The sequence below is a fragment of the Phoca vitulina genome, unplaced genomic scaffold (genome assembly GCF_004348235.1).
Source record: "Phoca vitulina isolate PV1807 unplaced genomic scaffold, GSC_HSeal_1.0 scaffold42, whole genome shotgun sequence".
NCBI lineage: Eukaryota > Metazoa > Chordata > Mammalia > Carnivora > Phocidae > Phoca > Phoca vitulina.
This window is the reverse complement of record NW_022589745.1, coordinates 518,942-539,908: the sequence shown is the minus strand read 5'-3', so window position 1 is coordinate 539,908 and position 20,967 is coordinate 518,942. Positions and strand designations below refer to the sequence as shown.

Here is a 20,967-nt window from a genome sequence, read left to right as displayed (position 1 = left end):
GCGGCGGGGCCGCGCCGTGGTCCCCGAAGATGCAGCCCCGAGGCACCTTGAGGCCAGGACCCGCGGGACCGCCCATCACCCGACGCCGTTTCGGACGCCGGGGCAGCCCCGCAGGGCTGAATTTCTGTTTGATTCCGCAGCTCAGGGACACCACCGCCGGGAAGCCCTTCCTCCGACCTTTCCGCTCAGCGTTGCTCAGCGCCCAGCGGCCCGGGCGGGCTTCCCTCCTCAGCGCGCGCCGCCTCCACCCCGCCCGGGCGGCGGGGCTGTCCGTGCACGCGGCCGTCGGGCCCTGCGGGAGCAGGTGGGCCTCCTGAGAGCCCGCAGGTGGCCGCACACACCGCGTCACCTGCCCCTGGTGGCGCATGCCCGGCGCTGACTTTCGTGTCCCGAGCCATTTCCTGAGGCACAGGATTCTGGACGCTGAGTGACGGGCAGCGATCTGAACGCGCCTCCAGGCTGAGGGTGGGAGAGCATCCTGAGACCCTCATGTCAACGGAGGTCCCCGCCGGCAGGACCCTCACCCCCTGTGCCTGTCAGGCAGAATCAGGCCCCGCCCCCGGTGCGCTCAGGCCGCGTTCCCGTACAACCCCAGGGGAGGGGCGTGCACCCACAGGCCATTGGCCAGAAAAAGTGCGTCCCTCCCAGCCCCTGGATGGCCCCGGGAGCACGGACTCTGTCCCCTCGGTCCGCCGGGAGCGCGGTCACTGTCCCCCTCGGGCCCCCGGGGGCGCGGCCTCTGTCCCCTCCGTCCCCCGAGAGCGCGGTCACTGTCCCCCTCGGGCCCCCGGGGGCGCGGGCTCTGTCCCCTCGGTCCGCCGGGAGCGCGGTCACTGTCCCCCTCGGGCCCCCTGTCCCCCTCGGTCATCCGGGGTTGGCGTCGGAAGCAGGCAGGGACGCCCAACCGCCCCTGGTTCTGCAGAGCGCCACCCGGCTAGGGTAGAACTATGGACACTCTCACCCTCCCCCCTCCCCCGGCCGGGATGGGAAGACAATCCGAAAACTACTTTCAGTTTCATTATTAGACGTACTTTTAAAATACCGCGAGATGTGGACTTGATACCGGGCCCACAGGGAGATATCGCGAGATGCCTGGGACTGAGCGGGTTTCGCGACAAGTGGAAATCCCGCGAGAGGCGACGCCGGAGGCGTTCCCTGTGTTATCCAACTGGGGCGGGGATGGCAAGACGGTGGTGGTGAGGGTGGGCCTTTCCAGGGACGATGCCGTCCGCCTTCTCAGTCAGCTCTTTCCCTGTCAGCATTCCTGCCGTGATCACGGTAACTTACTGCCTTCTTGACCTCCAGTTCGGGCGACGGTAGTTGGGGCCAGTCAGGGTTTGCCCGCATCCGCTATCGACACCAACTACACCGGATGGGGCGTGGGGGCGGGGCTTGGCGGTGGGCGGGACGCGCCGGGGCGGGGCTTGGTGGGCGGGTCGCTCGTGGGCGGGGCTTGGTGGTGGGCGGGACGCTCCTGGGCAGGGCTTGTCGGGATGCTGGGGCGGGTCTGGGCGGTGTGGACCGACCGCGGCTGGAGTTGCCGGGATGTGGGGCGGCGTGAACTTCCGGTGCTGCCCTCGCGCTGTCCACGCCCTCTCCTCCGCCTTGCTCTCTTGTCCCCTCTGCACGTTGTTGGGCACAGGTAGTCGTGGGCAGTTTACCGTGCCGAGGCGAGGCGTGCAGGAGCGGCAGGGGACATCTAGAGAGTCCAGAGGGCTCTGCGGGACCCCGAGGCAGGTCCCGCCTCCTCTGCTGGAGAGAAGTGAAGGGCAGGGCTTGGGTATGAGTTTGCATCGGGAATCTGAGCTTGTGGAGGGAACCTGAGCATTTTGGGGGGAATCTGAGCATCTGGGGGGATCCGAGCGTTTTTGTGGGGAGATTTGAGCATCTGGCTGGGGGTGGAATCTGAGCCTATGGGGATGGGAATCCGAGCATCTGAAGAGGGGAATATGAGCATCTGGGGGCGGATTTGAGCATCTCTAGGGGGATCTGAGCATCTGGGGGTGCAGACATGCCCACCGTAAAGTGCAGGAGACACAACATCTTGGTACTATTTGGAAGGTTGCTAGAAAGGTTGGGGAAAATAAAATCTGGCAAATTGGGATGCCTCCGATTTCCCAAGGCCTTAAGTATTAGTCTAAAGTGTTTTAAGTCTTCGAGTAACCAAGTGCATCCCCTGAACGAGACACTTAACTTCCTCCTAAGTCATGGGATGATGATCCTTAGAAACCTTAAAAACACAATTCTGTTCAGTAAACAGAAGGGGCATGTCCATGGTGCAGTCAGTTCTGTGTGCACAAACATCAAACTACTGACGTTTTTCTTTAAAATCCCTGGACCGCGGTTGCAGTGTAGAGGGTTCCCGTTTCCCTCCTCCCCCTTCCTTCTCCACACCTGTTTCTGTGAGGCCTTGGGGAAGGGCTCTGGATGCTCAGGAGTGAGGGACCACTGCTCTCCCTGACCCAGGAGTCGTGAAGCCTGGCCCCCATTTGAGTTGACGACCATGAGATGATGAGTTTCACGCGGTGTGTCTTGCAGCAGACAGACTGGACGGAGCCCTGGCTCATAGGGCTGGCTGGCTTCCACGTACTGTGCCTGCTATTCACATGTCTGTCGTCCCAGAGGTACGAAGTACAGGTCGGACATTTCCTGTGCTTAGGTGAGTAGAATAAACAACAGTTGTGTGACTTCAGTTGCTGTGTGATATGGCCAGGTGCCAGGCGGCATCTCAGTGAGAGCTTGTCTTAGGAAAGAGTGAGGCAGTGAGTTTGTGTTGCACAAGTATTCCCGTACAGCAGGTGATGGGAGAGTCGCCACTTCCTGCCTGCCCCTGAGGGCTGTGGTCAGGCGTGTACTAAGGAACGTCAGGGGGACACCTCCCTAGCCTCGAAGAGCTCAGTTGGGCAACCCCAGCGTGCATGAAGTCCTTTCAGACATCCTTGTGTTGCTCTCAACTGTGATAAGTACAAGGCGGCAAAAAGAGGAGCAGCCGGAAGCACTGTGAAGGGGCCCTGTTCACGTTGTGCAGGAACACTTAAACTGGGGTGTGCGGGGCGTGCGGGCGTGAGCCATCAGCATGTGTGTGCTGGGGGGGCCAGGATGAGCACTCCCTGCAGCGAGCATGGTCTGTGCTCGGAGGAAGGCGACGGCCTGATCAGTGAGCTGGCAGGTTAGAACCAGCTTGTAAACTTAACTCTGTGGGTTTGTTATTTTCGAGGGTGAAGAGAGGGCTGACTTTGCACACTTGGGACAGTAAGTAGGTGATGTCCTACATGTGTGCACATATTCTATGATTCATGTAACTCTCAGGCCAGCACGATTGATTTTGTTCAGTGCAGCATCATTTGCCGCACTTTTATGGATGAAACAGGGAGAGGTTCCCTAAACCCCAGGTCACTGAGCCCCCTGGGTGGCTCAGCCGAGACTCATGACACTGTCACCTGGGGAGGAGTGCCTGGCAGAGATGGTGCTGTTCTGCTCCACGCCTTCTGTGTCTCAGCCTGTCTTTTCCTCTCTTCTCTGTCTCTCTTCTTTGGCTTTGTTGATGTGCCTCCTTGGGCCCTTCGTGGAGGAAGGAGTCAAGAGATTGCAAAGCCTGGTGTAATCTGTTTTGTGATTTTGGTCAAGGACAGGAAGGTTCGCACATTTTAACTTCCCCAACAAATGAAAGCATCGGGCTTTCACGGCAGCACTTTGCCGTGACCCACTGTGTCCAGTTGTTCTGCAGGTCGGTGTATGCAGCATGCAGTAGTAAGCAGGCTCTAGGTCAGGGTTGGAACAGCTGCCTGCTTCTGACTCTGGGCTCCAGGACGGCTGTGGCCGCCAGTACCGCTGGGCGGTGTCACGAGTGTCCCTGGTGGGTGCAAGCGTGAGGGAGGAAAGCAGGTCGCTTCAAGCACCGGGTCTCACAGCTCCAGCCGTGTTCTGTGTGGCGTCTCGAACGAGGGAACCGTGACTGGGTCAGGTAGGAGCTCAGGCAGAGTAGCATGCGTGTGCACACTGGGTTTTCAGGCACCAGACCTGGATGCTCAGCAGCTTTGCACTGTTTGACTGAGACCATCGAGGCTTTCATGTGTCTTGACCTTCCTCATTTTTTTTCCGTTAAAGGAATGTGTTCTGTAATTTTAAAATTCTCCAATTTTGACCTCACACTTTACCTAAAATAGAAGTTACATTTCTCATCAAAGTTTTGCTATTCTGTGGTATTTATGTGAAACATATCATTACAAAAAGAATATGTATAATTCTGTAATGATGAATAATCAGTCATCCAAATCGTGACACGTGGTTTCTCTCTTTTCCAGTAATTTTAGTGTATTGTGCTGAATATATCAACGAAGTAGCAGCAATGAACTGGAGGTAGGCCAGCGCTCTGCTCGTTTTGACCGTAGTCAGGAACCACACTCTAGAGTGGTTTGTCCAACGGGAGCATTGCATGCAGACCGCGGGAGTCAGAGAAGCGGGAGAAGACCGGTTGCTGGAGCCCCGGGGAGGCCAGGGGCCTCTGTACTGATAGCTTTAGGTTTGAGGAACGAACGGCTTGTCGGCTCTCTTAGGGTTGGAAGATCAGTTAACAGAGTTCACGACAGCGTGAGAGAGTTCAGAGGGCTTTTGTAAAGGAGCTCTAGCTGCAGAGTAAAGAAAGTGGCATTTTAGAGAGAACGCAGTCCACGTGTGATCAGGGCTGCGGGTGGTGTGCTGCGAGACCTCGGCCCTCCCTGGAGCTGCCCAGTCCTCTTGAGGCCTCCGAGCATCGTCCCCGCAGAGACCCAGGGCCGCCCTCCTTAGATAGCAGCTCCACCCCCATGCCTGTGGCCTTGATCACTCAGGCAGCCCTGGAGCACCGTCACCACCCTCACCACCGTGTCCAGCATCCCCGCCCTCTGCTTGTCCTCTGCCCCCGTTTCTAGCTCTCCCTTCGTCCTGCTCGAGTGTCAGGCCCTGCCCTGGTTACAGCTCCGCACCCACATCCACACATGTGCGCTGGACACACTGTGCCCACTGACAGGGCTTCGTCTGTGACCCTCAGCCTCGTGCATCAGCTGGGACCCTCGCACGTGTGTCGACGCGGGTTTCAAACAATGCTCCACAGCCAGTATCTGGCCCACTAACTGTTTTTATACGACCTGTGAGCTTGAAATGGTTCTGACATTTCTAAGCGCTGAAATGTTTATTGCTCTTAAATGTAAAGAAAAAGGAAAAACTTCTAGTCTCTGAGCAGGAAAGAGGTGAAGACATTGCCCTTGGAGCCTAAATATCTGGCCGTGTCCAGGAGGCTGCTGAATGCTGCGCGAGATGGTGTGCAGCCCCGCCCCGGCTGGCAACACCTGCTCGTGCTCCACCCACGGGCCTCCTTGCTCGGCCAGGTACTGAGGACACGGAAGAAGCCAGACTGCACGAGCCCTTCCTCGCTCTGCCTGTCCGCCACGCTGCTGTGCGCTTCCGGGGTACGGCTGTGGCCCCGACGCCTCCTCCTCTGCGTCCTGGCTGTTCTCTTCTGAACCTGTCTCCTCAGCTGGGCACGCTGACAAGGCACCCACTTATCGTGGGAAGGGCCCTGTGGCCTCCCCCATCAGGATCCTTCACGAGGAGACTTGAACGGGGGTCACTATCCCTGGGGCCCGCACCCCACCTCGGAGCAGGAACGCTTTTGTCCGTGACAACGTGGTCTGCGTGGGGCCCGGCCCACAGTTAGTCTCCGTCTGTGGGTTACTTGGCCTCGACTCTCTGCCCCCTGAAACCACCAGCTCCCTGGTTTCCAGGACACCGTGCCGCCAGCTTCTTCATCCAGCTCTTTGTGGTTTCCTCCCTCTGCCTCGCCACCGGGCCGTCCAAGCACCAGGACAGTACCTCTCCCCCAGCCCCCTTCCAGAGCTGTCCCCAAGGCACTCTGCCCCGTCTTCGCATTGGCAGCTTCTCCTCCTGATGACTTAGGCTGGAGACCTTTCTCATCACATGGAGATTTCCCAGGAGTTCCTTGGCCTTTGAAACACCATGAGTGTGGCTCTGTCCACTGCCACCGGTGCCTGCCCTCACACGGGTGACAGCGCCACCTCCCGAGCCGGGCCCTGCTTCCCCGGGTCCCAGACCCTCTGGGTCCTCGACCAGGCAGCGAGCGGCCTCAGCGTGGCCACGGCTCAGTCTCAGCTGCTGCTCCTGGCTTCACACACACGGAGCATCGGGAGCCTTCCGCAGTCCACGCCCAAATCTGCACCCTCCCGCTTCGTTTCTCTCCAGAACATCAGTCGTGACGTGTGTTTTGACTTGATGATCTGAGCCCCTTCCCCTGTGGCGTAAGCTCTAAGCATGGCTTGTCTTGCCGGTTCACGGCCACTGCTCCCGTCAGTGAGCAGATGAGCTGTGGGCTACTTCGTCAGTGCTGGATCTGCACGTTCCAGTGCTGGCCGCAGAGGGACGCCTAGATCGGCCGGCCTCTGCCATTTACTGGCCCTGCCTTCGGGCAGCTTGAATGACCCAGTGTCCCTGAGCCTCCCCTTGTGTGGAAGCAGCGGGCAGGTGAGAGTTCACCCAGGCGGAGTGCCGGCTCTGCACCCGTCTCGGACTAGCTCGGGACCTGATGGCCCGTAGAAGCCTGGGAGCTGTTACTGTTGGAGCACCTTCCAGTGGGCGTCCGATCGCTGTTAACCAGAGTGCGCAAGTGTTTCCTTCGGCCCAGAACACCCTCGGGTTGATGGCTTTTACTCCCGCCACCATCTGCCCGGGGCCCTGGGTCCCAGCCTTCTTCGCTGTGGGACTGACTGTGCGCTCCTGACGGGGGCAGTGTGGGCAGGCTGCTGAACGGGCTGCGGGTGGGTTCGGTCGCGGGGCAGGCGGAGGTGCCCTCGTTGACCTAAGAGCTGTCCAGAAGCCTCATGTTAGAGAATAGCAGTAACGACGTTGTTTTGTTATGCCAAGTAATTTTTAATTTTTTCCTAAAACAGGTTATTTTCAAAATACCAGTATTTCGATTCACGGGGGATGTTCATTTCCATAGTGTTTTCGGCACCACTGCTGCTCAACGCCATGATCATTGTGGTATGTGTGTTACAGCCTCTGGGTTCCAGTTCTCTTTCTGTGTGTGCTTCCCACTTCTAAACACGTCTCACAATGGTTGTTTTCAGATTATGTGGGTCCGAAAGACTTTGGATGTGATGGCTGACCTGAAAACCCTACAGGAGAAGAGAAGAGAAAGGAAAAGAAAAGAAGAGTGATGCCGGAACGGTTGTGGTGGTTTTCTTGGCGGAATTCAGTTTTCCTCCACGTCGTTGTTTGTGGGCTTCCTTGTTAGTGCCCACTCATGTCTGTACGGAGCATTCGCGCCATCGAGCACACCTTACAATTGCTCTTCAAAATAAATGCTACTGTCCCTGTGAGTGTTTGTTCAGCCTGGGTCTGTGTAGGATGTTTAGTGTCTTCCTGGTGAAAGTGTATAAATTGGTGGGTCTGTGCAGAGCTCTCCCTAATTTGCTGAGTTGTTCATGTCATCTGCGTGGTTACTGGTAATTAAAAAGCGTTCAAGCAATGTGATGACTTGGAACCAAGTGATAAACAATGCTGCCCATGCGTAGGCACCATCACCCCCTGCACGCTCTACTTCCGGGGCCGTGGCCACCGGTGGCCGTCCATGTGGCATGTGGCCAAGTCGGTGACATTCTGGGTTGTCCCTGGAGGGCTGCAGCCCAGGGATGCTGCTGGGCTTCCTGCGGTGACCAGGGCAGCACCCGCGCTAGGGACGATGTGACCCAGAACCTTAGCAGTGCCGAGGTTGAGAAGGCCTGGGCCAGAGCCGCCTTACACGAGACCCCGGGAGCAGAGTCCTGAGAAGACATGCACTTCTGAGCGCAGGGAGCCAAGTCCCAGGAGGAACGCCGCACAATCGGCCCTCGGACAGAGGAAGCTTGCAGCTCCTTTGGGTTCTCACAGTAGTTACAAGTGTTACGGTACGAAGGCCTTTAAGTCCGGATTCCATGGAGAGTATGTGAATGAGCCCGTTGAGCGAGTTTTTCAGGATGTAAGATTAGAAATAGAAAGTGTTGCAACTAATAGATTTTTATAACAAGTAGCAAGATTATATTCCTTTCTAGATTTCACTTTTTAAAAAATAAATTAGGGTGCTCAGGAACATGCTATGAATTTTATTAGAACAGGTCTGCTCTCACTTTGTAGTGTCCACTTTCCAGGCCCATGCTCCTGGTTCTGTCCAGTGTGGACCTAGCTGGAGGACCACAGGTGAGTAGAGACACCCAGGTGTTTAAAAGTGCAGTGTTCAATAAAGGGAATGCTGCCGGCTCTCGATGTGGGCTTGAAAAAAAATAGTTTGTGAGGAGTTGTCTAAATTTTAACAAGATTGTTATTCCCAAGTGAAACATATTCTTCAAATTTTAAAAAAAAAATGCCCTTATGAAAGCATTTATATTTAGCAACTTAAGAGGACACTTTGAAAGATTCTGAAATTCAATCTTGAAATACGGATATATAATGTTTTCATGGACAATCATGGACTTTTAGTAGAGAAATGATTTCCTGAATTCTGACAGTTTTACAAGTGAGTTGATAGAATCTTCTAGATAGATCCAGTGTTTTTACCCTGATGTGTTTCCCAGTTCCTTCTTGATACGTTATCTTTTCTATTGAACATAAGAAATGACTTAAAAGTAGCATTCTGTGTTCTGTCCGATCTTCAGTCTGTTGTGCCTGCAGCCTGTGTGTGGAAGCCCCCCGTCAGGTGTGGACTGGTGCCGTGGCTCCCGAAGAGCTCCCACGTCATGGCCCCGGGCCCAGGGGAGGAACCACGTGAGCACACGCGAGGCAGAGGGCAGGTGCAGGACGAGCTTGTCCTGGCCTGTGGTGGGAGGGGCCGCAGTGGACGTAAGGAGGCCACGCTACGTTTTCACTATCCGTCATATTTGGACGGTCACAGTACAGAGCCGTCTGAATTTCCTAGTGTAATAGCATCCTTACTTGGCCTATACACTGTGGAAATGTGACGGGGCCTTTTTGTCCTTCCACTTGCATGTGTGTAATTTTGAGGGGGGCAGTTGTACTTTGTTTTCACACACAAAAACACCTTATTTTTTACCCGTCTCGTAAGTTCATATTCGGTGGCTTGAATTGCAGTATGAACAAGTGTCTTTCATGCTGAGGAAGATTTCGAACCAAACTGGTTGGCAGAGAGTTGAGCAGCATGAAGCGTGCTGACTGGATCCGAGTTAGGGTGGGGGTGTGTGCAGGGAAAGGTCCAGAGGGCGTCTCCCCGGCTGTCCAAGTGAAGCAGACGTTTATTTACAGAAAGACGAGATTTACGATAAAAACACACTGTAGTAGTCCAAATCTGTGACACCTTCAATTTCTTGATTGCTGTGAAATAAAAGATATATTCGCATTTTCGCCCAGAATTGTACATTTGCCTTGACTTCTGTGTACTCGATGCAGGAGCTCCCAGATGTTGGCTCCACTGGTGGGGCTGCTTCATCCTGCACTTGCCGTTGAGTTTCACAAACCCAGAAATTCAGTTTTGTCAGAAAATCAGCGCAGGCACAGACGTGCGTCAAGTAAGAAAGCAACATGTAAACCTGCATTAATTTATTGACAGAGTGGCAAGGACATGGTGATACGTTCTCACCCTTTATAAAAAAATTCAGAGTTAACAAAATTTAATTGAGTATTATTGAGTAGGGATTTAGAATAAGGAATTTCAGTGGAAATGACACTTAACCACAGACAAGGAGCTTTGGTGATCCAAGCCACCTGCTGGCCCCTGCAGCTGTTTTGTCCTTTGGGAAAGTACTTCCTGTCCGGAACGTCCTTCTTTGACCACGTTTTAGAGAACACGCTTTCAGTGCCTGTGGCATCACTAGGTATGGGAAAAATGGGAAGCAGTGGCAAGCCTTATTAACCCTCAAAACAGTAAGGACAAATGGTCTTTTATTTTTTAAGATTGATTTATTTATTAGGATCCCAGGCAGGTTCCATGCCTGATGTGGGGCTCGATCTCACGACCCTGAGATCATGACCTGAGCCAAAACCAGGAGTTGGGCGTGTAACCGACTGAGCCTCCCGGCGGCCCAGGACAAGGGATCTCAGCAGACCTCGGCAAACCCTGGCGTGCGCTGCACAGCGGAGCGCAGCACGATGCTCCACGACGCTCGGGTCGGGGCGCAGGAGCTCTTGTCCTCGTCGCACCGCCGGGCCTGTTCACCGCGCGGCCGCTGCCTCCGTGGCTGCCTGGCCGGCCAGCGTCCGCCCGCGTGTCCCCGGTGCTCGGGGTTCCGTCGTGCGCCGCCTGGGTCGGACTTCACGTGTCCTGCGTGGTTCCCCGGCGGCCCAGCGCTCCGCGCCCGAGAGCATCCCCGGAGAGCTGCGACACTTGCCAGAGGCCGGGCTGCAGGCCCGCAGCCCCGAGCACGCGGCTCCCGGAGAGCCTGGCTGGCCGGGCGGAGACGCAGACCCCGAGCGCGGCCGACCGCCTGGCGCTCTGCCTGCCGCCGCGTCCGCCCGATCGGCGCTGCGGGAATGCCCGGCAGTGCGTCCGGCTCCGCGTTTCGTCTGGGCGAGCGGTTTCCTCCGGGCTTCGTGTCCCCGTCCTAGCGCCGCCCAGTGGCTCGAGCGAGCCCCGGTCCCAGGGGCACAGGACCCGAGAACCTTCGCGCTCCAACCGTCGAAATGCCCCGGCGCTGCCTTCCTGTCCGCGGGCCTGGCTCACCTTGTTTTTAGTTTCCTTTCTGGGTCCCCAGCCTCGCACCCTGCGTTGCCGCCTCCAGCCTCCAGACCCGGTTCCGAAATGCCCCGGGGATGGCGTTCGGGGCTCCCGTTCCGTTGTGAGCCTGGGGATCACGCCCAGGCACAGAGGGTGACTTAGCCGTCCCCACCTGCGCCCCTGCGTGGGGACAGCCCAGGCACCAGGCCGACCCCCTTAAGCCGGTTTGGCTGTTTTCTCTCCCAGCTGCGTCTGGCCCTGGTCTCCTGTGCACTTAACCCATCCCTGGGAGCCTGGGCGTGTCCTCCTGGGCCTGAGCCCTGCCCACCACTTGAGGGGTTTGCTCCTGGTCCTGAACCTTGGCTGTGGGGGCTCCAGCCTGCCCACGTCTGCTTTGCTCTTCTTATATAATCTCCGGTGTATTTGGAACAGAAGGAAATACTACATTTTCCCTGAAAGTCAATTTCTTATAAAATACTTTTTTCAATTCCTTTTATCAGTCATATTTCAATATATGGCATCATTTTCAATGACTACATAGTAGCCAAACCGAGTAAGTTCAATTTCCTTAAGCAATTACTGGTACTAGAGATTCAGAGTTTTTCTACTTGTTTTCCTAACATAAACAACACAAAGATCTCTGACTTCAGAGGCATACTTTACATGTTAATTGTTAACATGGACAATAGCCAAACCATAGAAGGAGCCGAGATGCCCTTCAACAGATGAATGGATAAAGAAGATGTGGTCCATATATACAATGGAATATTACTCAGCCATCAGAAAGGATGAATACCCAACTTTTACATCAACATGGATGGGACTGGAGGAGATTATGCTAAGTGAAGTAAGTCAGCAGAGAAAGTCAATTATCATATGGTTTCACTCATATGTGGAACATAAGGAATAGCATGGAGGACCATAGGGGCAGGGAGGGAAAACTGAAGAGGAAGAAATCAGAGAGGGAGACAAACCATGAGAGACTCTGGACTCCAGGAAACAAACTGAGGGTTACAGAAGGGAGGGGGGTGGGAGGATGGGGTAACTGGGTGATGGGTATTAAGGAGGGCACGTGTTGTGATGAGCACTGGGTGTTATAGGCAACTAATAAATCGTTTAACATAACATCAAAAACTAGTGATGCTCTATATGTTGGCTAATTGAATTAAAAAATTATTGACGTGGAAAAAATCCTACAAGTGAAATTAAGTCAAAATGTAAACATTTTATCAAAGTTGATAAATATTGCTACGTCAGGCTTCAGGAAGCATCTTTGAACATGTGTCCTTGACCCCGTCTACTCTCGGTGACAACACTAAAAAAAATACTTTTCCCATGAGTAAGCACAAATTTTCTCTCATTGTTTTAACTTGCATTTCTTAGGTTACCAGTAAGCCAAAATTTTTCAAATGATTATTGACATTTTGTGTTTTTTGGTGAATAATCTATTCATACACTTTATTTTTTTATTGCAATATTGCCTCTTAAAAATGTATTTCTAATTTTATATATTAAAATTAATAACACATGTAAGGCAAAAATCTCTTTCCAGTTTGGGGTTTGATTTTGGCCTCTGTTAAAAGAGTTTAGAACTTTGAGAAATTCTTGTGTTTATGTAGTTACCACCCGAGCCGCCGAGGGCTGAGACTTCACCCCCGTCGCAAGCCAACAAGCAAGTCTGCTGTGTCACATGCATCCTGGCAGAAGGGTGACAACCAGTAATAATGGAGTTAGTTCAAAACAGTTACTTATTTTCAATTTTACTTACTTATTTTACATAGATTTTGGCTAATGTTAAGGGTTTTTGGGGTTTTATTTGCTTACACAAACTTGCGTTACCCGCGAAAGTTACTAAGACCAGCTCTTTACTCTTTACATTCTGCCCTGTAAGTAGTTACTGATGTCAGAATGATTAAAGCAAAGTTGTCAGTCAATTTATGTTAAATCAATGTTGATTGAGGTTACATGCATTTAATAGTAAAAAATAGTAAATTCAGACAGTTTATATTTGCTATACAAAAGTTTATCCAAGGATCTCTAAAAACACAGCTGGTGTATAATATGAAGATTTACATTTTTGAAATATATTTAGTGGACACATGGGATTTGTCTTTTTTCAGCGTGACCTTCAGCCTGCACCCCTGCTTCACTTGGTTTTGTAGCTGGTCGTCTGTTCTGGAGCCGCGTGAGGAAGGGGGAGGGAGGGGGTGCGTCCTCCTCTGGCCGTCGGGGTGTGCGTGACAAGCAGTATGGGATGTTTACTCCCTGGGATCCGGACTGAGCAGAATCACTGAGACCCTGGGGACAACAGAAGGTGGGAACACAGGTATGTTTGCCCGCGGGAGAGACTTCCGGAGGCGCTGGGGGTTTTTACACGCCCCACCCTTCTCGTGAGGCGACGTCATGTTGACAGCAAGTTAAAACCCTTACACACTCAGCTGAGTTTCCGGGACAATTGCTGCGCAGTGGAATCGCACACGTGGCAACTGTAAAAATGTGCTTTTTGAGCACGATCTCCACGTCTAACAACAGACTCTGGGTGAAGACACCTGCGCTCATCTGGCCGTGGTTTCGGCTCTGACCCACGCGGTGTTGCCTCAGTTGTCTCCTATGTGAGGACTTCCATCTCCTGCACAAGAGAAAGGGGTTAAATGCTGCTTCCCAGAGACTTGGTTACAAAATTAACAAGGACCTAAAATAGCATCTTAGGGGAAATAAGACCTGGACGGAGGGTGTCTTTGGGGGAGGGAGGGGGTGGTTTTGACTTCTAGCTCTCAGAACTTGTTAGAGAGACACCGTCAGCCTAATTGCTATTTTTTCTTTTTTCTTTTTTTTTTTCTAAATTTCAGTTTCCCCTTGAGAAAAAAGTGTGTATTAATGCCTGCCATACTCATTTAATAAGATCACGGTAAGGGTCAGAAGGTAGGATATGCAGTAAGTTTCCCTAAAGGGCGTGTCCATTAGCTGCTCCTGGTGGGGCTGGCGATAGATGACATGGATCGAGTCCTAAGCCTCAGACCCAGGACCCGGGAGGCAGCAAGTGTCAGCTCAGCCCAGGAGCTCAACGGGAGAGAAGGACAGGTGTGCGAGGGAAGAGCTAACCTGAGCGGTCATTTACACGGCAGGCCATTTCCCAAGCTGTGAGACAAAAATGCCAAAATGTGGAGCCCCCATCTCTCCTCAGTTCTGCAAGACTGTTCTTCTCAGTCGAGTAAAAGTATATTTTCTCTGAAACCTGCAGAGGGCGCGAACGCACTGTGTCTAGTGCTCCAGAGATGTTGGTGGCCGAGGCCTCGCGGAGGCTGGCGGAGGGAAAGCCTTGTCACTTGTCCAGAAAGAGAAGTCTAATACTTTTGATTGAGACATACCATCTGATCTAAAGGGAACAGACCAAGAATTACCTGAACTAAGCTAACCATGTCCAAATTATGTTGTAAAGTTAATTTTTACTTCTCCAGAAGCAGAATAAACAGACGCACGCACACACAGGGAAACAGTAGCTGGATTACCTTCCATCACCCTAGGAAACGCCCACCCCAGTGTGCATGCATGCCCAGGCCCTGGACGCCATGTGCATTAATAAACATACTTAATTATAACGTATTTGCTAGTTTCTGGAACACTTCTTAAAGATTAAGCTTAAGTAAAGGCGATTGAAAACGGAGGGGATAATGTGTTTGTTGCAGATGAGCGGTCCCGGGCCCGCCAAGGTTAGTCTCCTGGGAGGGGGTTTTTTTTTTTTTTTTTTTCAGGAAGGCGTTTTAATGGTTAATTTAAGTTGGAAGCTGCGGGGAGCATCTTGGTCACTGGCTTCACATCTGGGCTCAGAGTGCCCGCACAGCTCCTGAGACACCGAGGAGAAGACTGGGGAGAGCTTGCCTTGTGGACCCCTTCCCACTCCCCTGAATCTCCTGCTCCATCTGGGGCGCATCATCAGGAGCCAGCAAACAGCAGTTCAACACATAAATAATGGTTCCAACTGGGCCCCAAATCCCAGAAGGTCAAATGCAATCAAGAGATTGTGCTCTTGAATATCTGCATCACCCTCTTGACTTAGGGTCTGCCTCCACTCAGCAGCTGCTGATGCACTTACCTGGCTTCACACAAACATATAATGGCATGCATCATTATTATATATGTATTAAATATATATTTTTTCATTGCCCTAAATATTATCTGTGCTCCAGACATCCACCCCTCCCAACTCCCAGCAACCACTGATCTTTTTACTGTCTTTAGAAAGTTTTGCTTTTTCCAGATTATTGTATAGTAGGAATCATCAAGTGTGTGACCTTTTCACATTGGCTTCTTTCACTCAGTAATATGCATTTAAGATTCCTCCATGTCTTTCCATGGCTTGTAGCTCATTTATTTTTAGTTCAGAACAATATTCATTGTCTGGATGGACCTCAGTGTATTTATCCATCACTTACTGAAGGATGTCTTGCTTGCTTCCAGGTTTGGGCAGTTATGAATAAAGCTGCTGTAAACATCTGTGTGCAGGTTTGAGTGTGGACATAATGGCTGCACCATTCTGCGTTCCCACCGGCGATGAGAGAATGTTCCCGCTGCCCCACGTCCTCGCTAGCGCCTGGTGTTGCCCGGGTTCCAGACGGTGGCCATTCTCATAGGTGTGCAGTGGTATCATATTGTTGTTTTAATTTACATGTCCCTGAGGGCTTGTGATGTGCAGCATCTTTTCATGTGCTTTTTTGCCATCCTTGTACCTTCTCTGGTGAGTTGTGTTCAGATCTCTTGCCCATTTTTAAATTGGGTTATTTGCTTTCTTATATTTGTTTTAAGACTCTTGTGTATTTTGGATAATAGCCCCTTATTATTAAAAACTTCTCTAGGAGAAACCATTGGCTTGTCTTCTCATCTCTTAAAAGTTTCTTTCACTTATGAGTCTAACTTATCAATTGTTGCTTCCATAGATTATATATTGGGATTATATCTAAGAAGTCGACCCCTGAGTTGCCTGCCTCCTCTCCCCTCTGATGACAACTTGGGGTCCAGAGTGAAATTGTGATGAGGAACGGAGCATCTGAAAACATAGACTTAACTTCAGAGAGGCCCCATTTTGGCTGCTGGGTGGTGGTGTGAAGCAAACAAGAAAAGGGAAGGAGAGGAGAGGGTGTCCATGTGCGGGCAGTCTCAGGGGAGGGGGTCGGCTCACAGGCAGGTGGTCTCAGGTTGGCCCTGTTTTGACTACCAGATCCCATGCAGTTCTTCTAGGTGTGTTATGGCAAATGGCTGCTTTTCTTTCTAAGGTCAATGTTTAAGCTTGCATTTCAAGATATAGTTCACGTTCTAGGGATGTCAGTATTTTTTCTAGTCCCTCAGAAGAATTCCTGATGTAAAATAAACCAGAAGAAGGATAATAAATAGAATTTAATCTGGAGGATTTGAAGCAAGACAGTGAATGCAGGGGAAACGGGAGGACAGAGTGTGTGATTTGTAGGGTCCATCCGTCACAAATGACTGAGTCGTGACTAAGTGGAGTCAGACAAGAAAGATCCCAGGACACACAGGCTCTATCTCCCGGTCCCACTGAATGAAAGAAACAAAAGTTTGTGTATGAATCAGGCTCTCTGGGGCAGCAGATCCCCAGCCTTGCAGCCTCCCAGATGCCAGAGGTTCATGGTTTCACAGCAGTGACAGGTGAGTGATTAATGACCAAAGATATTATATATATATGTATATATATATATATGAATTTTTTCAAGACTCAACTTAAAAAAATAAAATTTGATTTGGTTGTTATTGTCACAATAACTACACTAAGAAATACTGACGGCCAGATATGTGGAGTTTCCATATGAACTAAAATGTAGGTAACAATCCAAACTGCAATTTCAAGAGAAAATAATGCTTTTCCATTATAGCACATCAAGGCTTAGCTTTTTTCTTTTTTTTTTCATGTTTCAGGCTCTTTGTTGAAAGCATCTCTGTTTTTAAGAAGACTTCTGTGGTCTTTATTTATTAGGTAGGAGGCCTGTTCCCAGTCCTCAAAAGACAGTCTGTAACTTCGGGAAGCTTCTCCTGCTGGTGTTGGGTTGTTGTGCTCACGGAGCACATGGTCCCCCTACCACCACCTCTCCTTGGGGCCATCGGGATGGCCCAGACTAACACGGGCTTGGGAGGGCATGAACAGAAGACTAAGTACATATATATAGAACAAAGATTTACTATTTTTAGCATTGCCACTGTGCTAAGGCTATTTTGATACAGAACTAAGAACAGTTATTCATTAAGTATTTATTATGCGTACCAGGAGGGTGTTCAACCAGGTAGCTCTTAACAAAGGCTGCGAGCCACCGAAGAGCCTGGGTAAGGTGACCGGTATCCCGCCTGGGGTGGGGTGGCAGGTGTTACAGAATTCCCATGGTGAGTCAGTGTCCTTGTGCCCTCTTCTTGTAAAGACACGTCATCCTGAAGTAGGGCCCACCCTCGTGACCTTATCTTAGCTCACTCACCTCTCCAAAGGCCCTGTCTCCAAGGACGGTCACACTCTGAGATACTGAGGGTTAGGACTCAACATAGGAATCTTGGGGACACAACTCAGCCCGTAGCAGCAGACCTACCAGCTAACCCTAGTGGGTCAAGGACTCAGGTGTGAAACTTGAAACACCGAACACTTTAGAGAAAATACCACAGAACAGCGTTCTGGTCTCGGTGCAGAAAGAAATCTTCTACACAAGATTTAAAAAAATCTAACAAAGGGAAAATTTATAACATTGACTACATTAATATTATGAATTTTTCTTTCCAAAAGATGCCTCGAAGAGTGTGAAAAGGCAACGCGGGGAGAAGTCCTGGTCGGCGTGTACACAGAATTTCCACGGGTCCACAAGTCAACGGCAAACCCAGCAGAGAAACTGGCAAAGCACTTGGAGAGGCATTTCCTGGGGGTGGCCTGGTGGTTACAACAGCACACGGGAGTCCATGGCCAAATGAGCCATTAACGTTAGAGAAATTCAAATGAGCACAACTAGGTGCATCCTGCACTCTGCAGACGAGCAACAAGTCCAGTAACAGGAAACCTCCACAAAGACCAGGGAGGGGACATTCCGTCCGCTGTCTCCGAGCATACCTTTGCAGTTCCTTGAGCCTTGTGGATGCGTCCCCGCCAGGGGGACAGTGAAGGGGCGCAGGCCAGACCCCTCTCTGGGTGAACACCGAGAGAGACTCCAGGAGCTCTGCTCCTGTCCCCAGCTGCAAATGAGCCAATGTTCGTCCACACAAAATGGATGAATTCTATCGTATAGAACACAGGACTGCTCAGCTGTAAGTTTCAATGTGGTTGCATCTCAAAACCAAAATGTGAGTGAAAAAAAGTCACAGAGAAACTTCATGCACACATTTTCATTCACAGAAAGCCAAAACACAGGGAATATGGGACATAATGTATCCCAGGGACACACACATGCCTCGTAAAATTATGAAGAAAAGCAAGTAAAAATAAATTTCAGGTTCAGGATGTTACTCATTGCTGGGTGCAGGCAAAGGGATTGAGACCACAGGGCTGGAGGGGTGTTCAAATGTGTTGACAACGTTCTCTTTCTTAGAGCGGGTGCTAAGTTCATGGATACTCATTTATTACCATGATTGTAAGTGTGCTATGCTTTTTAAAAACATTTTTTTAGATTTTTTAAAGATTTTTTGTTTATTTGAGAGAGAGAGAGAGGGATTGAGCGGGGGGGAGGGACAGAGGGAGAAGCAGGCTCCCCACTGAGCAGGGAGCCCGATGTGGGGCTCAGTCCCAGGACGCTGAGATCATGACCTGAGCTGAAGGCAGATGCTTAACCTACTGAGCCACCCAGATGCCCCTGTGTTATGCTTTTTATTCATTAATAAGATATATTTTAATGAGATGTAAAATGGTAATCATAAAATAACTTTTAGAAATTACGAAGTTTAAATGCATCTAATATTTATAATGTTTATGCTCATTGATGAACATTTTCTACTATATCCAATTAAATTATCTACTAGATTAAAGTGAAGAAGAAGAAGAGGAGGGGGAGGAGGAGGGGGAGGGGAAGAAGAAGAAGAAAGAAGGAAAAAAAAAGAAAGTAGAAAGCCCAGCAAGCTGTCTGGTCAGCTGGCTACAGGGCTCGGTCCACAGTAGGGACAGACACATAAGGGTTAATATCTACCAAACTCTGAACTGAGTGCCCAGCAGGAGGGTGACGGAGGCTCAGCTGGGTGCCCTCAGTGTCCTTCTCATCTCTGTCTTCACTGCCCTGGCCACCCGCTCGCGGGTCATGGCTCCGTTTCCCCTTGTCCAGTGAAGGGCGCTTTTCCCCTGGACAGACACATGTCCCACTCAGGTCCCCAGGCCCCTCCTCGCCAGGGCCAGGCCTCCTCCCTGCCCCTGCTGCCCACTCCTCACCTGCGGGCCCCTGGGACCCTCAGTCTCCTCCTCGGTCCAGGTCCTCTCCTGTCTGCTCCCCTGCAGCTGAGTGGTTCCTGGGTTGCACCCTTTTGTTTTGGTTTTTCTGATAATCACTTTGTCTACTCAAGCCTGTTCACTGCTTAAAAGAAAAATAATTGCAAAAATTCACAAAAAGACCAGATTTTTTAGTGATATGCTTGATAGTAGCTAAAATTTCATTGCCCGGCCCAATAGTAAATTTCATTATGAGAAACGCCTCATCGTGTCTCATACGAGATGTTCAGTAAGACCGCGTTGTCCTTCCATTCCCTCTGCCTGCTGACCTTTCTCACCAGAGACGGCTGCCGATCAGAGACGCGGCTGTGTGTCCAAAGCCCACAGCCAACACAGACACAGGATGAGCCTGCCTCTCCCACGCCAGGGACGCCAGCTCCCCAGCCACGCCGTCTTCCTTCCCGGGAGATGGGGTGGATAGTGACTCATAACCCGAACCAGGGAGAGCACCCTGGACCGAAACCTTGTACAGTTTCATAGAGTCGCCCGCAGAACAGCCGGCGGTGAGCCCTCACCCCAGTGTCCCGCCAACACTGCATTTCCCCCACGCCCGTGACACACGGCCGTGTCCTTCCTGCCACACGCGTGTAACACGCCGGATCCCACGACCTCAGCAGATTCGAACCTGCTTCAACTGAGTTGCAAATGTGCTCCAGTTTTCCAGTTCCCTTTCTCTCCAAACCCTAGCCGGAAAATACCTAGATCTAACGCTGGGGCACGACGCGTTAGACCCAGGAGGGCCGGTCTGTCGGTGGGAGCAGAAGCACGAGAGCTTTGGGGCCCGGACGGAGGTCTTCCTCGGAGACAGGGCGCTGTTCCTGAGGCGGGCGGTTACCCACGCCGCCGCTGAGCCACGGAAGTGACTGCGGGTGACACGGCCACGTGACACATCACTTCCATCCTGATGCAACGGTTGTGCGGAAATTTGCTGCAGAAATTACGGGGACTACTTTGTCTCAGCACCTGTATTAGTTCTCTATTCTGCGAGACACGCACCGTGTATGAGCTCAGGGTTTCTGCGGTCAGAGGCTGGGACAGTGTGACAGGCTGCCATCCGCAGGGCCCTCGGGCCGGGGAGGGAGGACTGCACCCTCAGCTCCGAGGGGCCGACCCACGCTCAGTCCCTGCCGTGCGGTTGACTCCTCAGCATGAGTCTGCTCCCTCGAGGCCAGCATGGCCCCACAGACTGCTTCCCGTCCCCCCAAGGCCATGTGGCCTCCATGCCGAGTCCACCGGAGCTACTTCTGCTCGTGGCCCTCGGAAGGACACAGCAGAAGCGGCGCTCTGACGTCCGGGAAGGGGGCGGATGCTCCTGGTGAGACCCTCCGGGACAGCGGGCAGCTCCCGAAGACCCGAGAGGGCCCAGCAGAGCCTCTAGCTGCCCACCAGCTCCGCTTGGACATTAGGCTTGGAAGCTCAAAGCTTCATCCAATGCTGGTGAGCTCTCAACAAAGAATTTCTTTTCACGTGGAAACTGGCACAACTCAAGGAAATCACATTTAAAAATAATACCTTTGAGAGCCTCTGGTCCACCCTAGGTGGAGGGTGTGGCCAGGCCACTGCTGAGTGGACCCTGCGGCGCCCTGGGGTCGGCCTGCTCCCTGGGGGCAGCAGCAGGGCTGAAGCAGACTCGCTGTCCCAGAAGGTCTCACCAGGAGCACCCGCCCCCTTCCCTGCCCTCCGGGGCTGTTCGAGCACGAGTTTGCGGCCTAATGTGGGAGGCCTGCCCCCTCTAGGATCACCTATTGTGTTTGGACACATTCTTTGTCCCGAGGACACTATGGTGTGTCTTTGACCAGAATCTCCTCACTTCACCTGT

General features: G+C 51.9%; 1 protein-coding gene across 4 annotated transcripts; it reads left to right on the top strand.

Annotated features, from left to right (window-relative positions):
- The first annotated feature begins 1,151 nt into the window (after positions 1-1,151).
- On the top strand, positions 1,152-9,908 carry TMEM18 (transmembrane protein 18). 4 transcript variants are annotated; one of them, XM_032430140.1, is made up of 5 exons: positions 1,152-1,278; positions 2,539-2,659; positions 4,305-4,359; positions 6,942-7,035; positions 7,122-9,908. In XM_032430140.1, exons 1-5 carry the CDS (start codon positions 1,222-1,224, stop codon positions 7,209-7,211), a joined length of 417 nt encoding a protein of 138 aa, XP_032286031.1. In that variant the 5' UTR covers positions 1,152-1,221; the 3' UTR covers positions 7,212-9,908. The 4 variants fall into 4 exon arrangements, with proteins under 4 accessions (XP_032286031.1, XP_032286032.1, XP_032286030.1 ...); XM_032430141.1 differs by having other exon boundaries at positions 1,191-1,278; positions 2,467-2,659; XM_032430142.1 differs by lacking the exon at positions 1,152-1,278 and adding an exon at positions 1,509-1,780 and having other exon boundaries at positions 2,467-2,659.
- Positions 9,909-20,967: the final 11,059 nt, after the last annotated feature.

Bases quoted from the DNA above. Each gene is read 5' to 3' on its own strand.
- TMEM18 (XM_032430139.1), top strand. From the start codon at position 1,546: ATGTGGGGCGGCGTGAACTTCCGGTGCTGCCCTCGCGCTGTCCACGCC. The intron at 1,781-2,538 runs GTATGAGTTTGC...TGTGTCTTGCAG, and splicing joins AAGTGAAGGGCAGGGCTTGG to CAGACAGACTGGACGGAGCC. The intron at 2,660-6,941 runs GTGAGTAGAATA...TTCCTAAAACAG, and splicing joins CGGACATTTCCTGTGCTTAG to GTTATTTTCAAAATACCAGT.